Source organism: Macrotis lagotis, chromosome 4, assembly GCF_037893015.1.
Source record: "Macrotis lagotis isolate mMagLag1 chromosome 4, bilby.v1.9.chrom.fasta, whole genome shotgun sequence".
NCBI lineage: Eukaryota > Metazoa > Chordata > Mammalia > Peramelemorphia > Peramelidae > Macrotis > Macrotis lagotis.
Genome location: NC_133661.1, coordinates 191,450,602 through 191,467,890, shown reverse-complemented (window position 1 = coordinate 191,467,890; position 17,289 = coordinate 191,450,602). Strand labels below are relative to the sequence as shown.

Sequence of the window (17,289 nt, the reverse complement as noted above, 5' to 3'; positions counted from 1 at the left end):
ATTCCTTTCTGGAGGGGATTGATTTATTCTTTCAGGAACTAATTTACCCTCTGGTTTCATGATATCAGGGCAGTTTTCCTTCACTAAATTCTGTAATATTAAGTCCAGGCTTTTCTTCCCTTCAATGTTTCCAGGAAGCCCAATAATTTGTAGGTTGTCTCTTCTTGTTCTATTCTCGAGGTCAGTGGTATTGCCGATGAGATATTTTACATTTTCTTCTATTTTTCGATTATTTGGTTTTGTTTAACAGATTCTTGTTTTCTCATGATTACATTCTCTTTTTTAAGAGAAGAATTTTCATTTATCTTTTGCAGCTCCTTTTCCAATTGGTCAATTCTATCTTTTGAAGGAGTTTTCCATTTGCCCAAATGTAATTTTGAGAGAATTAGTTTCTTTTTGTATTTGTCCAGTTGTATTTTCCAAGAATTTATTTTCTTGTTGTGAGACGTTAATTTTCTCTTGAGTTTCTTTTTTCCAATTTTTCCCAATTGATTTTTAAACTCCTTCCTCATTTCTTCTAGGAAGTCTTTCTGGACTGAAGACCAATTTGTATTCTCTTCAGAAGTTCTAGAGCTCTCTAAGTCATGGTTTTTAATTATAGGTAATTTTCTGTGGACCTCCTTTCTACTGGCATTTCTTTATTTTCCTAGGATCTTGTGTTGGGGAGGAGCTAGTTCACAGAGGTTTGATGCTGAGATCCCTAGAGGCTTGGTTTAATAGTTCCAAGTGGGCTGGCCATAATGGGTGCTAGAGGCTTTGCAGCTCCAAAAGCACCAGCCAGTAGGGGGTGCTGGTTGCTTTCTCTGGAGTGTCTGTGGCCTTGATGTGAGACCCTCTCCCTAGGCCTGGAGGGGGTGAGGGGCCCAGCAGGATCTGAACTCTCCTTGAACAATGTGGGCTAAACCCTGGTGTGAGAATGTTAATCTCCCTTTCAGCTGAGGGAGCTCTGCTGCCCACACATGGGACTGTTACTGTGTGTTTTGGGAAGTGGGCTTTGTTGAAAGTATGGAGCTCAAGCCCAGAGCCCAGTGGATTGATGACCACTAGCACTCTGCAACTCTCTGTATTGGGGATGCCCAACCTCTGCTCCCATGGCCAAAGCCTCCATGGTCTTGTACCCCAGCTCCTGTGGTCAAAACCTCTGCAGCTGATTTTAGGTTAGTCTGGCTTTCACCCTGACCCCCTGGCTCTCTGCTCTCTCCCCCCCCCCCAGTTCACCCCCAAGCCTTTGGATAGATTTCTTCTCCTAGCTTCTTGTTCTGGGTTTTGTCAATAGAATTTCTGTTAAGAGGTTTCTTTCATATTATTTCTAAGGGGAAACCAGGAGAACTTAGCTTTTTGCCTGTCTTCTCTCTGCCATCTTGGCCAGAAGGAGCAGAAATCGAGACATAATAATTCTTAATGAATGTTTCTTCTAAGTTAATTTGTTTAATGGGGGAAAGTTAGAAGATAGTGGGAAAAATATTAAGAATCACCAGATAGGGGTGGCTAGGTGGTGTAGTAAATAAAGCATCGGCCTTGAAGTCAGGAGTACCTGGGTTCAAATCCAGTCTCAGACACTTAATAATTTCCTAGCTGTGTGGCCTTGGGCAAGCCACTTAACCCCATTTGCCTTGCAAAAACCTAAAAAAAATCACCAGCTTGTTTCTGAAGATCAATCAAAAAGGAAAGAAATTCCCTAATTTAAAAGTCCATAGAACATATGATACACTTTATAAAAATCTCACAAACTTGCATTCCTTAATCTCCTCTACCTATGTATATTTTTCCTACAGTACAACTAAGTTCTGCTTCATGGTTGCATCTTCTCTAATGATACCAGCATAGAGCTAGGACTCTGTTCTCTAACTTGTTTTATACATAATATCTCTTCTGTCCAACAAGCACCGTCACTATGTATTCTCCGTCTAATATATAATTTAGTGCTTACTTTTTTCATTTATATATAAATGGGTATATGTTACAATGTCTTTTGTATCACTTAATTCATGATTGCAGACTCCTTCCAAGTTGTTCTTTTATAGATTAAAGAGTCTAATACAGTCCTGGAAATAGTAAATACTCAACACATATTTGGCATCCGAGTCATCAGGAGCATAACTCCAAAAATAAATTATGCTGGTATTTTGATGATGACTATCACTTTCAACTAATCCATAATAATTTATTAAATACTTGTTGTATAAAAAATCATGTGTTTAAGAGACATGTAGTCTTGATAAGACAATTTTTTTGACCTTGGGCTAATAGAATTAATATCTTCTATGTCATCAAAATAAATTATGCACAATATTTATAATTTTTAAAAATTATGTGAGTTATGAGATACCCCCCAATGGCATGGAATTTTAGTTGGGTTTTAAAAGACAAATAGACATTTTACAAATAAAAGTTAGGAATGACAGGCAATTCCAAATGTACAAGACAGGACACAAAAAAGCAGAAAGGCATGAGAGCTCATTGTAATTTTAGGACATAGAGTTGGCCCAAATGACTAATATAATTAATCTAATTAAAAAGTGAAATATGAAATAGTACTTTAAAGGTGGTATGGGGTCAGGTTATAAAATGCTTTGAATAGTATGCATCATAATTTGAGTTTATATAATTGAGTTCACAATTCAGCTGAAGTTCTATTTCCTCTATGAAATCTTCCCTAGTAACTCTAGCCTAAACTTAGCTCTGGTTTCTAAAACTCCTTTTTTCCTAAATATACAAACCCCTCATGGTGACAATAGGGAACCCTAAAAATATTTGAGTGGAAAAATTACCATATCCATACAAATATATGTATATGCATGTATATACATCCACATGTATTTGTATGTATGAATGTATTGTTCTGTCAATATTATGAAGTATGGAGAGAAGAGAAAAATTAGAGGTAGGAAAACTAATTAGGAGGCCATTATAGTAGATTAGGCAGCTAATCATTAGAATCTGAAATGGAATGTCTTGTAAAAAGAATAGAAATTTGATGAGTTCAATTAAAATAAAGAGTGCATTGGCTAAGAATCAATATGCTTTGGTTATAAACATAGAGCTTATATTAAATTGCTTTTCTGTCAGGGGAGGGAGGAGAAGGGAGAGAGGGAGAAAAACTGTAAAACTCAAAACCTTTCAAAAAGTAAATGATTGGTAAAAATTACTGTTTCATGTAATTGTAAAAACAAATAAAATATTTTTAAAAGGAATCAAATTGCTTTAGTGTTTATGCTAAAAAGTAATGTGAAAACATTCTTAAGAGCCATATTGTGATCCACTTAACCCCCCAAAAAGAGTTTGGATTTTATCCTGGGGCAATAGGAAGCTATTGAAGCTCCTTGAGCTGACATGATAAAACCCAGACTTTAGAACGATCCATTTGAAATCTGCTTGCAGGATGTATTAGGGAAGAGAGAGACTGGGAGTAAAGTGACCAATTAGGAAGGTTTTTAATAACAGAAGAAATTGATGAGGACTTGAAACTAGGATTATTGACTCTGTTAAAGGAGAGACTAGGACAAATGTAAGCTGTGGAAATAGACTTGTCAGCCAGGGTGAGAAAGAGAGAACTTGAGGATGACTGAGACTGCAAGGCTGGGAGGAGGTCAATACCCTTGACAAAATATAGACATTCGAAGTATTTTGGCTTTTTTTGACTTTTGGGGGAGGTAGGTTGGGGGGATAAATAATGAATACAGTTTTGCACAAAATGAGTTTGAGATGCCTACAGGACATAATGGTCATGGACAAGTCAATTGATGATACAGAACTAGAGTTAAGGAGAGATATGGGAGGTAGGGAGTGGGGAGAGATTATATATGTGTGTGTGTATAGATATATACATGTGCATTGTGTGAGCTCATATGTACATATGTGAATTGTTCTTCTTGTCATACATCATACATATATGTATATAAACATTTAAAGCATAATTTTTGATAAGTTAGGGACCATATGTATATGTGTATGTATGTACATATGTGTATAGTTGAAAATCATCTGCACCTAGATAATATTTGAATTCACAGTAGGTGAGATTACCAAGGAAAAAAATATAAAGAGAAAATAATAAAATGCCCAGAAAATTATACTAACATGTAGCAGGAAGATAATTTATCTGTTATAGAGATGGGAGTTAAACCACAACATTGTTATCTTTTGTTTATTTCTATTCATTGTATGTGTTTTTAAACGTCACAGAACCCTTCTAGCTCTGGGATGTCACATTGTTCATGTTAATCTGGCTGCTGAGGAAGATCTCAAGAAAGTAAAACTTCCCAAAAAGTAGGTGTTTTATAAATGCTTTAATATATTGGTTGTAACCTGCAGTTTGAGGCCAATGACATGGAAAGAATATACTAGGAAGCTGATAATGCTGATAGATACCAGCTACAGTAGTAGCTTATTGAGTTGACTTCAATGAATTTGGCAATTATAAATTTATTTTCTAAGAAACACTCCAAGACTTTTCCTCCTTCTCATCAGCATATTTTCCATTGTCCTTTACTTTTTACCAGGAGGAGCAAACATTCCAATCAGGATTGTTTTTTAGCTTTTTGAATTATATCTAACAGCAGTTCCTTGAAAAGGATTGATAGTCATATTAAATGATCATTTTTCTGGCTACTAGTTCAGTTTCACAAATAATTTCTGGTTATGGTAAGCCTACCAACATTCAATTTGGCCCACTGAATTTATATATTTTCAATGTTCACTCATACAGATTCACATTTCTAAATAGACCCATGTAAAATACATACATGGGTATGATCTGTAATTTTAAATTAAGGGCATAAGCAACTTCATTTTTGTGCCACATTCTATGAAATTCTTCTTATATTCTCCCTCACCATAGAACTCAAGAGCTTTCAGACTTTTCTGGTCTCCTACTTCTTTGGCAGATTGGAATTGAGATTAGAAATGAGAAATTGAATTAAAGTTTTATTAGGGGCTTAATTTTTACTGCCCAAAATCTAATACCAGTTTTTTTTTCTAATTTTACATCCATTATAACTCAGGATTGACCTCAAATCACAATTCCTAACTCCCAACAGATTCTTCATGGCTTCCTATCTGAAAGTTGTCATGTAAATAGAGCATTGAACAGAGTGTGAGGAAAATGGAATTCTTATCCCTCTATAAGGCTCTACCATGAATTTTTTTTGTTGTTATTGTTCATCTTTGTATTCCCAGTGGCTAGTGTAGTACCTTATCCATTGGAGCATTTAATTTTTTTTAAAAGTTGGCTTTAATTTTACCCCAGTTTCTTCATATATGAAATTAAGAGATTGAATTAAATGATCTTTAAGCCCTATTTTGTCCTAAAATTATTTGACTCTTATCAGTTTTAGTTACTGGAGTAATAAGATAAATCACAAAAGAGATAGGAGCTGTTTGAAATCATAAGAACATTCAATGTTCAGTAATACTGACTTATAAGAACTCAATTAATCCCTTGACATTTTTTCTTAAATTTATTATTTTTCAACATTGGATAAAAAATTTTCAATAATCAACATGTGGTTTGTTCAGATGATTTCTATGTCTTAAAATCATTCAAGCTTGAACTTTTACACAGTTGTTGCTGTTTGTTTTTTTTTAAATAGTAGGAATGTGTTTATCCTGTTTCATTCATATTCCTTCTCTTCCATTCCCTTTGTGATGGATTCATTATATGACTGGCCAGTTAGATGAGGCCAATATAGGGCTTCAGTATATATGTAGCAAAACTATTTGTTCTACACTGAACCATTTTAGCACAATGCTCTAACCATTACAGATGGTTACAGATTACATTTGGAGAGCCATATAAGTCTATTCAAAATATTTATAATTCCTCTGTTTTTGTTTTTGCATTTACCTTAACTTGTAGCTACATGATGTCAAATGGCTATAAGCCTGCCCCTTTGGATCTGTCTGATGTGAAATTATTGCCTCCTCAAGAAATTTTAGTTGACAAACTTGCAGAGAATGCACACAATGTTTGGGCAAAAGACAGAATAAAGCAAGGATGGACCTATGGCATCCAACAGGTGAGAAGTCAGCAGTCCAAAAACCTTTAAGCACCTATTATGTTGTTATATGTTGGGGATTAAAAAATGGTAAAGGATAGTTCTTTCCCTCAAGTAGCACAATCTAATGGGATAGATACCAACCAAATAAGCATATAGAAACAAGCTATATGTTCCTTTATATTAATAGGGAATCATTAAAAGAAAGTACTAGAATTAAGAGGAATTAGGAAAGGTTTCCTGTAGAAGATGGAATTTTAGTTGTGACTTGGTGCAGGTTAGTGAAGTCAGTAGGTGGAGATAAAAAAGGACAACATCCCAGGCATGGGGGACATCTAGGGAAAATGTACAGGTAGAAGGGACCTAGGTTATGAAGGGTTCTCAGTGCCATACAAAGAACTTTGTATTTGATCCTGGAGTGATAGGGAGAAATTGAAGTTTGTAGAGTACTTGGGAGTAGGGAGTATTGACATGATCAGACCTCTGCTTTAGGAAAATCATTTGGTGACTGAATGAAAGATAAACAAGAGTGAGGAGAAATTTGAGATAAGCAGATCTAACAGCATAATGTTGCAATGGTCTACATATGAGCTATTAAGTGCCTGAGCCAGATTGATGGCAGGGTCAGAGATGAGATGTTGCAAGTGTGAAATCAACAGACTTTGGCAATAGATTAAATATGGAAAGGAGATGGGAGTTGGAGAAAATATGCCGCCTAGGTTGGGAACCTAAGTGACTGGATTGCAATAGCAGTAGGGAAGTACAAAGGGAAATAGGGTTTGGGGAAAAATAAATTCCATTTTGTACATGTTGAGTTTAAGATGCCTATTGGGTATCCAATGTAACATACCTGAAAGGCAGGTATACATGTGAGATTGAAGGTGAGTAAAAAAAGTTAGGATAGGATATATATAAATGAGAATCATCAATACATACATGGTAATTAAATCTGTGGGATCTGATATGATCACCAAGTAGGAAGTTTAAGAGGAGAAGGGATGAGGACACAGAACAGAACCCTGAGAGACACCTAAGTTAGAAGGTGTGATATGGATGAGACTCTAGCAAAGGAAATGAAGAACCAACTCTATTTGAAAAAGTTGAATATGTATCAAAATGTCATAGCTGAATTAATTTATCATTTGAAGGATCATAAGTTGAAGAGAACCTTTGATGATCATCTTGTCATTTATTCCAGGCACAATTCTAATATGACTTCCCTAAAAAAAGATAGTACTGTTTTACCTCTTTTTTTGCTTTATCTTAGTTATGTATGTTTAATTTTTTGTGTGTTTTGTCCTGGGGGTGTGTTATCTATCATTCTATATGTCTTGTTTCACCACAAAAATACTTGCCTTAGTTAGCTGCCTCTCTTTATTATTCATCCTAAGATTGGATATGTCTTCAAATCAAACCAAAGATACATAGCTACAGTATTTCTAGGTCTGACTGATATGGCTTTTGCCCTATTAAAAAATCAGTGGTTGAGGAGGCTGATTCAATGCAATAAGACTCCACTCTAAAGAAAAGCAATTAAATCCAGGTTACTAGTTCATCCCTATCTTTTCTTCTTTCTTTACTCTATCCCTTGGCCCTCAATATATACAAGTCTCATGGTAGATGGATAGACAAACAGGTGAATTTACTTACTTCCCTAGGACCGACACACATTCCTTGAAGCTTCTCACTAATCTCTGTTCTCTTCATTGAAATAAATGCCTTCTCACCTGTGCCCCCAGCATCTTACAGAAGAAACACTTCTGTGGGAGCCAGAAAAGTTCAAAACATGACAGAGCACATGGCTTTCTGGAGTGGTTTGACACTGCACAGTAGTTGTCACCATTTTTCAACATCATTACTTCTGCAGAGTTGGAGGAAAACCTAGCCAAAACATGTCCACACTACACTGAAATGCATCCTTTGTGACCATTTTCCTGGGACATTTCTTTGTTGAACTGTGTATGTGTTAAGGAACTATTCTGAACAAGTGAGTTCTCATGATTTTAGACAAGTATTTAGTTTTTGTTTTAAAATGAAAGTTATTTTAAACTACATTCACCCTGTTTTGGTCACAGCAAAATGTAAATAATTTTGTACCACTTTATTTTGTTGCTTAATTCAAATAAATATTTTTAATGTAAATTTTTGTGCATCAGTAAATGTTAACCTAAAGTAAATTTTCCAAAAAAAATCTTTCTTTGAAAACCCAAGATATTCTACTGACAAACATTGACAATTGAAAACTGACAGTTTTACATGTGTTTTGTGGAAGGCCAGAGTTGCAGCTAGAAGGATGTATGTGTATGTGTGTGTGGTGGGGTGTATATGTGTGGTTTTGCATGTAACTTCCAATATATATATAAAGGTTAACTATGAATTTTTTACATTTCTTCCTTCATGGCTTCACCCAGGATCTGAAGAATAAAAGAAATCCTCGCTTGGTACCATATGCATTACTCGATGAACGTACAAAAAAGTCAAACAGAGACAGTCTACGCGAAGCAGTTCGAACATTTATTGGATATGGGTATAATGTTGAGCCTTCAGATCAAGAATTAGGTAACAAGACCAATGTATTCGTCCTAGCCCCAATATGAGAAATATATTTTAAAGGATATAAAAGCCAAACCACAACCTAACATTTGTTAGTTTACTCTTCAGAATGCCATGTATATGGGTATGTGTATATACGTGTGTGTGTGTGTGTGTGTGTGTGTGTGTGTGTGTGAGTGTGTGTTTATGGATGTATCCATACACACAATAAAATGTAAGCTTCTTTAAATCAGAAGCAATTTCATTTCTGTCCTCACATGCCCAATGCCCAGCACAGTGCCTGGCAGGTAGTATGCATTTAATAAAAAAAATTATTGAGTTAAAAAACAATAAGGATCAAGAGATTTATAGCAGCTAAATGTGTTGCTATAGAAAAAAACTTATTATATTAAAATATATTTGGAAAGAATGTTGAATATGAAATAGATTGCTTTTTGATAAGGACTTTATATCATAATGTATTGTCTTGTGGTTGGATCATTTCAGAGAATTGAAATTAATGAAAAAGCATTTATTAAGCAGTTACTATATGCGAGAAACTATTTTGGGAGAAATTGGAGAAGAAGCCTTAATATTAAGTCCAGCCTAACTTTATTTTTCTTAGGCCCCATTCATTTGAACTTGTTTATTTGGTGTCTGGGTACTCTAATCCACAAATAAAATTCTAGAAATATTTTTAGATCTACAATGTTGATGAGTACCACCATGCTTTAGTCATCCCCACAACACCAGAGGTATTATAGATAAATTAATTTTTAATTGTTTTGGGAAGGGATTCTATGGTTATATCTTTGTTTATGTTGCATTAGGGAATACCATCTAATGATTAAGGGCTTTTGTCTTTCCTTGATTTTCACTAGCTGACCAAACTATGGAAAAAGTCAGTGTAGACAAAATACGATTTTTCCGGGTGGAACAGTCTTATGCAGTGAAAACTGGAAAGTGGTATTTTGAATTTGAAGTGGTGACAGGAGGAGATATGCGTGTTGGCTGGGCCAGACCAGGTTGTCGGCCTGACATTGAGCTGGGAGCAGATGATCAAGCTTTTGTATTTGAAGGCAGCAAGGTGAGCCAATTTTCTGGCACCATTTGTCCTTCCTGATTTTAAGTGCTCTTCCTCAGAAATACGTAATCAATTCATAGAAACTCAAATGTTTTGAAACTTTGAGCTTGCGCTTTGATTTGAGCATCTATGCTGTAAGTAATAAGTGCTTGCTAATATTTTGTCACATTATTACACTAGAGACCAAAAAGAATATGATTCCTTTGTTGGATATATTAGGTGTATGACAGAGTACCACATTGATTACAGCATCAGTTTTTACACCAGCTTTAGTGAAGGTATATATTACAGAGCATCATAAATATCCACATATAGGAAATAGTCTTTTCATTATTATAGCAGATTGTGATTCAGGGAAATTGGGTCCCTCCCACCTGGCCAAATGGCATTATGTCTAATGGCTATCATTCAGCTCATTATACCCTTTATAGAAAATTGAGTTTCCAATAGAATGCATGTAGCTCTACTAATCAAGAATAAATATTATTGGTCTGAGCATCTTACCACCTACAGGATATTTTTTTCTTAGGGTCAGCGCTGGCATCAGGGGAGTGGATATTTTGGACGCAATTGGCAAGCAGGGGATGTAGTTGGCTGTATGATCAACTTAGATGATGCATCAATGATTTTCACTCTGAATGGGGAACTGCTGATCACCAATAAAGGTTCAGAACTTGCCTTTGCAGACTATGAGATTGAGAATGGTAAGTCCCTTTACTCTATCCCTACAAAGTAGTAAATGAATGAAATAATAAGAAAATATTATTTAGAGTCGGACTGAGTATTTACTTTCAGGTTTTTTTGTTTTGTTTTTGGTTTTTGATTTTTGCAAGGCAAAGGGGTTAAGTCACTTGCCCAAGTCACGCAGTTAGGTAATTATTGAACTCAGGTCCTCCTGACTCCAGGTCAGTGCTCTATTCACTGCACTACCTAGCAGCCCCTACTTTCTGATTTTTAAGAACATCTTAACTTGGTGTTTCTCCAAGGATACTATAATTCCAAAGAACAATTTCTCTTCTGGAAATCAAAATAAACTATTCTTCTGCTTTTCTGACCATTTCTCTTTGTCATCTGTCTGTAAAGTTTCTTTTGGTCTTCCTTCTTTGGGTTTTGGTATTCTTTTGTTAGAATATAAGTCTAAGGGCAGAGACTGGAATTTATGGATCAAGAACACTCAGTATATATTTTACTATAGTTATTTTTACTATGTATAAAAATTACCACTTATACTAATAAATAATAATAGTAATGTGTGATGTATCCATTGACATAAATATTTTAAGTTATGGATTTTTTGAAAAGACTTGACCCTACCCTGTTGTCTTACACTCTTGATTAGCTTGCCAGTGTTTCAGAAGATGTTTTGCCAAGAGGTGTATCTATATATATTAATCAAAATCAGGGAAATGACAATAACCAGTGGGGGGGGGACCAGTTAACTCTATAATTATTCTCCTGTTTACTGCTTAGTTTTAAAAGCTCATTGTTTTAACAGTCCCTATGCTTTTATCTTAAGTTGATCAGTAATAATAATAATAATGAAGGTTTTATTGAAGTTGCTTTTCTAGGAAAAAATATGATTCATTCTCATACTTGTGAGATTCATCACCACTTTACTTACTAAGTTGTTTTTGAATATGCTTTTTGGAATTCTTAACTAAATATTCTTAAATAAATAAAATATCAGCTTGTACCAATTGACTCTATCCCTTTACTCAGCTCAGTCAATATTGATCTAATGTCTAAGAGAGCTTAATTTTAATCCTGTCTCTGATTCTTAGTTTTACTGATCAAAAAATTGGATTGAATTGGAATGTACTACCTTTCCAGCTCTAAATTTGTAAAATTCAATGAAAAGTGACTGGATGTCCACTATATGTGGACTATAGTTTTGTCCTAGTGCTGAAAGGAAGTATTAAAGGATCATGTATACAAGCAAGGTAGCTTGGTATAGTGGAAAGAGCACACACAGGCTAGTGTCAGGGGAGCTGAGTTTTACTTCTGATTTTTAATAACTGTGAAACCTTATGTAAGCCACTTCAGTTCCCTGAGCCTCCATATTTTTCAGCTGTGAAAGGAGGAAATGGATGCATTCTGGGAATCTGGAACAGTAGGTCAGAAATTTCCAGGTTCTCTAGGTTTCCTCTTCAAATAGACAGAAAATTATCAAGAGATGAACATAGAGCAACAAAACTAAAGGTGAAAAAAGAAAAAAGATATTAGAGTTTGGATAGCTAGGAGAATTCTCAAAAGAATATCACCAAAGGAACTATTCTTTTAGCTAGACCACTTGGGGAGAAAAAGGTAATGGATGAGAAGTGTAAGAAAAAAATTACAGGCCTGGCAATGAGACATAATACCATAATCATGAAAGACTTCATGGATCTCCTTAGTGGGGAAAATACAAGTGTCTGAATAATAATTTCATCTTTCAAAAGGTGAATGAACCAAAAAGTACAATCTTCTGTGGAACAGATTCTTCTTAATAGGGAAGAACTAGTTGTTGGTTTATAATCAATCAGTCAAACAAGTATTTATTTTGCATCAGTATATTGAATATAGTACAGAAAACTAGGAGCAGGAAAAAAACCTGCTAATAAGGAATTTACGTTCTAATTGGGAAGACTATAAAATATACAGGAAAAAATAAATACAAACAAATACAAAGTAGTTACATAAAAAGTAGTTTTGGAGGAGAGAGTGTTAATATTTGAAGGAGTTAAAGGTTTCATATAGTAGGTAATATTTTAATGGTATCTTGAAGGTGGGAAGCCTATGAGGTGGAGGAAAAGAAGGAGTTCATTTCAGAGTAAAGACAGTCAATGCAAAGGCATCAAGATAGCAGTACTGAAAAGGAATGCCATGGGTAAAGAACAGAAAGGCCATTTTTTCTTGAACTCAGACATGGGTTGGGAGAAGAAAAATATTCAGTAAAACTGGAAAAATATGTTGAAGTCTGGGCGCAAAGAACTATAAAGCTAAACAAAAAATTTTAAGTGATGGAAACCTCGTGGTAACTGACCATTCCTCTTAAATATGTATGATTAGGGAGAAGTTACAGTGAGGAAGAACAATGGGAATTATCTGAGTAAGCTTATATGTATGCATAGAGAACTCCCCAAGAAACTTAGATTTTATAAAATTATGTAGAAAAGATGAAAGAAAACACTGGAAGGGGCTGCTAGGTGGTATAGTAAATAAAGCACCGGCCTTGAAGTCAGGAGTACCTGGGTTCAAATCCACTCTCAGACACTTAATAATTACCTAGCTGTGTGGCCTTGGGCAAGCCACTTAACCCCATTTGCCTTGCAAAAACCTTTTAAAAAAGAAAAAAGGAAAACACTGGTGATATGAGGTATGTAAAAACACAGCACAGTCCTTTAGAAGTGCATGAGCAGTGCTCAATCTCTGAGTAAAATAAAACTAGTGAGGGAAACCAAGGATAATAGAAACATTCTTGATGAAAATATCAGAGCTAAATGGATTTTTTGAAAGAGAAACACAAAATTCAAGAAAAATCTAGAGCAGTAAATATAGTGGAGCAATTGGAAGGGACTGCCAAAAGTAAAAATGTTTGCATTCTAATAGGAGAAGACAGTGACATCCCTTCAGAACATTAATATCTTTAATGATCATATGTGCAGTTTTAAAAGACAAAATGAAGGCCTGCAAATGGGAATCCCTCCTCTAAAATCTTTAAACTATGCTTACCTATTGACGATTCATACATACTAAAGAAATGGATAGATGAGGGAAAAGACCCTTAATGTACAAAAATATTTATAGGAGTTTGTTTCAACATCAAACGGAAACTAAGTGATACTCATCAACTGAGAAAGAGCTGAACAAATTATGGCATATGAATGTATGCTATAAGAAAAGGGTAGCTTTAGGGAAATCTTCGAAAATGTATATGAACCATTGCAGAGTGGAGAAAGAAGAATGAAGAGAATTCATTATCCAGTAACAATAGCATTAATAAAGAAAAGCATTTATAAAACACTTGGAACTGGGAACTAGGAAATTTCATGATGGTGTCCAGAGGACCCCTAGTGAACAATGTTTCTCACTTCCTAAAAGAAATTTGGTCTCAGAATGCAGAATTATATCTATTTTTGGACAAGAACAATGCAATTTTTAAAAATTAGACTATGCATATATATGTTACAAAGGTTTTGGGGGGTATTTTTGGTTTTAGTGAAAGGTATTTGAGAATACTAGAACTCTTAAAAGAAATAAAAAGGAAAAACAAACTGAACAACTTTGAAAATTACAAGTTGAATTTATACTTAAAAAAACAATCAAGCTATTATTAATATAGGTAGGGTAACTAGGTGGCACAGTGGATAGAACACTGACCTTGGAGTCAGAAGGATGGGAATTCAAATCTGACCTCAGATGTTTTATTCCTACTAGGTATATGACCTCGGGCAAGTCACTTAGCCCTAATTGCTTCACATACAGATCTCCAATTGTCCTGATTCATATCTGGCCACTGGGCCCAGATGGCCCTGGAGGAGAAAGGAAGGCTGATGACTTAGCACAGCAGCCCCTCACTCAAATCCAATTCATGTGTTTGTCATAACATCACCTCCCTGATGTCATGGTCATCTTCAAAAATGAGACAAATATAATTATCATTATCATTACAGTTAAAAGTACAATCCTCATTATTTGTTCTACTTTATATATAGAAATGATCATTTTATTTTGCATTTCTTAATTTCCAAATGACTTTTAAGTGAATGAATTAATAAAAAACTTTTGTAATAGCACTCCCATTTTCCCATTGGATTTCTTGTTTACCATCTTTAACAAATAATCATCTTATATAAAGACTGAGTAAAGATGTCATTGTCATACTATATAGTGAAGCTTAATTCTTCTTGCTTTTCAAATTACAAGCTATTAAGAGAAGTTCAAAAATAGAGAGGAATAATCATAAAGTTTTCTGGCATTTAGTAGCCTAGGTGTCCATTCTAGGTATTAAGAATCTCTGTGCTCTTTTCATTCACTGGAAAAAGCATCATCAGAGAATAAGTTTTAGCTTGAGCTTTTAAAAAAACTACATTTTAAAAAAGTAAATCATTGCATAAATAGCATTTTAATAAAAATGTAAATCTCTCATTTTTTGTTCTTCCTGGCATCAGTCTATCATGTTTAAATTTTGGAGAGCTATCCACCATGAAAATTTTTGCTCAAATGAAATGAAATTGATACTTAGCAGGGAGGAACAGGGACAAAAATTTAAAATTCTGATGTGACTTTTCTTCTGTTATTCATAAATCCTTATTCCTTTCATTATCCTAGATGATTTCCTTTCATCTATTTCAACAGAATAATAAATTCTCTGACTGGAGAATAGCATTCCTATGTGCTTTTAGGAAGGTAATGAAGAGAAAGACAGAGTGATACAATGAGAGAGAGAGAGAGAGAGAGAGAGAGAGAGAGAGAGAGAGAGAGAAATAGGACAAGGAAGAGGGGGAGAAGAGTTTCACCTTTTTGATATTTCTTTTTGTTTTCCTTTATATTTTGTTCCCCAACATTTACATTATTGAGAAAAGAATACTCTTCAGAAGTTACTGTGGGGAAAAATGATGTTCAGAAGGATCATTATGATGACAGGGAATTGGGTGGTGCCACCAGAGATTAGGGGTCATTAAGTAAAGAACTCACAATTCTGATCCAGGTGTCAAAAAGCTCAGGTTTTTTTATTCATAGGCCTACAACATTCAGGCAGTTTTACAGGTTAAATTTCATCTGGACAGACAGCAAACTACTTGAGGACAGACTGAAAAATGTCATTGAAAAAGAGAGAGAGAAGAGCTTAAAGTGGGCCTAGAAAATAATCATAAGCCCAGAAATAACATTGGACTAGGAAAGAACTTAGAGGAAAGAAGGGAGAAGGAAATGGCAGGGAGCCCAGGAGAAGAGAGAAGAAAGGTTTAGATCAACATAAATCTGGTCACATGGAGCTGGAGCCATATTGCTCCAGTGGCATAGGCTGGAGTACCCAGTTGTAACTTAGAGAGATGTGGCAGAGATGCCTGGCATGCAGACAGCAAAGAGGCCTCCACCACAGAGGATTTTGCCTAAATGCATTTCCCTGGTGAGTGGGACAAGAGTGGTGCTTGGGGAGTAGTTTAACACCTGGTAGAGTGGCTAGGACAGTACTCACTAGTCTTTCCTGTCCCAAAAGGTGTGATCTTCAAATCTAGCATGGCAATGGGTTACATTTCCTTCCCTGCTTCATATTCCCCCCTCAAAAATTTGGAACCCAGATTCATCTGGGAATTGAGATAGAGGTCAATCTCCATAACTTCTACCTATCCTATCAGGGCCCATTTGGAGGGAAATGTATTGGAGTTGGAACTCATTTGAGGCAAGGCCCACAAGATGGGGACTGTCAGAACTGGGTCCTGTTTGGTTGATATCTAGCAGAGGCCACTATTGGAAATGTATTCCTGGTTGAGGAAATTACATCTAAGAAGAGGTAGAGTTGATATATCCAATGTTTAGTGATAAGGAATTTGAAAATATACCTTCTAACTCTGGATTCTGACTTCAAGCACTGCCCTGCATCTCCATTTTTCTATCTCTTTTGCTCTTTATAAAATGCCTCCATTTCCCTTTGCTCCTCACCTACCTTGAAAGTAGGTACTTGTTTTGTTTTTTCCCTTTTTAAAATTCACAGTACTTAGCTCAGTTGCATAATAAGTGCTTGTTAACTTTTACTTCTGAAATTGCACATACCAAAGCAATGTTCTAAATACTTACCTAGCATTTTGATGCCTAGAATAAACAGCATTATGAAACTGGAGTCATAAGCTTCTACTTTTCACTCAATGGAAAGAACCAAATTAATGAATGTGATCACTGAGATTTATTGTCATAAGAGGCAAGTTCCATTGCACAAACTAAAGAATCAGTTGAAAAAAACTGGGTATGTTTAACTTGAACAAAAGATTTAAAGGAAACATGAAAGCTGTCTTCAAATATCTGAAAGACTGATATGAGGAAGAGAGAATAGTCTCATTCCACTTGCTCTGAGAAGGCAGAATGTGGAATAATGAGTAGAAGTTAAAGAGTTACAGAAAAACAGATTTTGGCTAAATGAAAAGGGGAAAACTAACAAGCAGAGTTGTACAAACGTATAATGGATTGTTTGCTTGGACAGTAGGTGAATTCCCTAGTGATGTTCTTCAAGTAGAAGGAAGACTGGTTGTCAGGGATATTGAATAGAAGATTCCTTTTCACTAATTAATTGAACCTCCAAGGAAATGACTTCTAAGATTCCTTCTAGCTATAAGATTCCATGATCTTGTATTAGTATCATTGCTCTCTCTCCCTGCCTCTTCATCTGTTTTTTGTTTGTTTGTTTTTTCCTGGAGCCCAATCTACTTTCTGCTCTGACTCAGGTATTTCATTTGACTTATCTTATACTTAAAAGTATTATTCCTCATTCACTGAGATATCCCTTAAGTTATTTTATTTATATTTATTCTCTTTCATAATTTTTTGTTATGTCTTACATCTCCATTGCCCTCATTGAGAATAACACTATTTTGATTTGTTAATGTTCCTTTTCTTTTCTTCCAGATCCACAATTACCAATAAAACCAATTGGGGAAGGGTCATTTTGTTACAAAATAGTGCACAAATGAATGAATATAGAAT

General features: G+C 35.1%; 1 protein-coding gene across 12 annotated transcripts in view; it reads left to right on the top strand.

Moving 5' to 3' along the window:
* Nucleotides 1–17,289, top strand: part of RYR3 (ryanodine receptor 3) — an 833,777-nt gene that overhangs the window by 438,783 nt on the left and 377,705 nt on the right. For all 12 annotated transcript variants that reach the window (XM_074235022.1, XM_074235021.1, XM_074235020.1 and 9 more), the window contains 5 exons: nucleotides 4,186–4,269; nucleotides 5,858–6,017; nucleotides 8,408–8,555; nucleotides 9,410–9,615; nucleotides 10,142–10,316. In XM_074235022.1, the coding sequence (XP_074091123.1) occupies nucleotides 4,186–4,269; nucleotides 5,858–6,017; nucleotides 8,408–8,555; nucleotides 9,410–9,615; nucleotides 10,142–10,316 (773 nt within the window). The remainder of the gene's footprint in view (nucleotides 1–4,185; nucleotides 4,270–5,857; nucleotides 6,018–8,407; nucleotides 8,556–9,409; nucleotides 9,616–10,141; nucleotides 10,317–17,289) is intronic.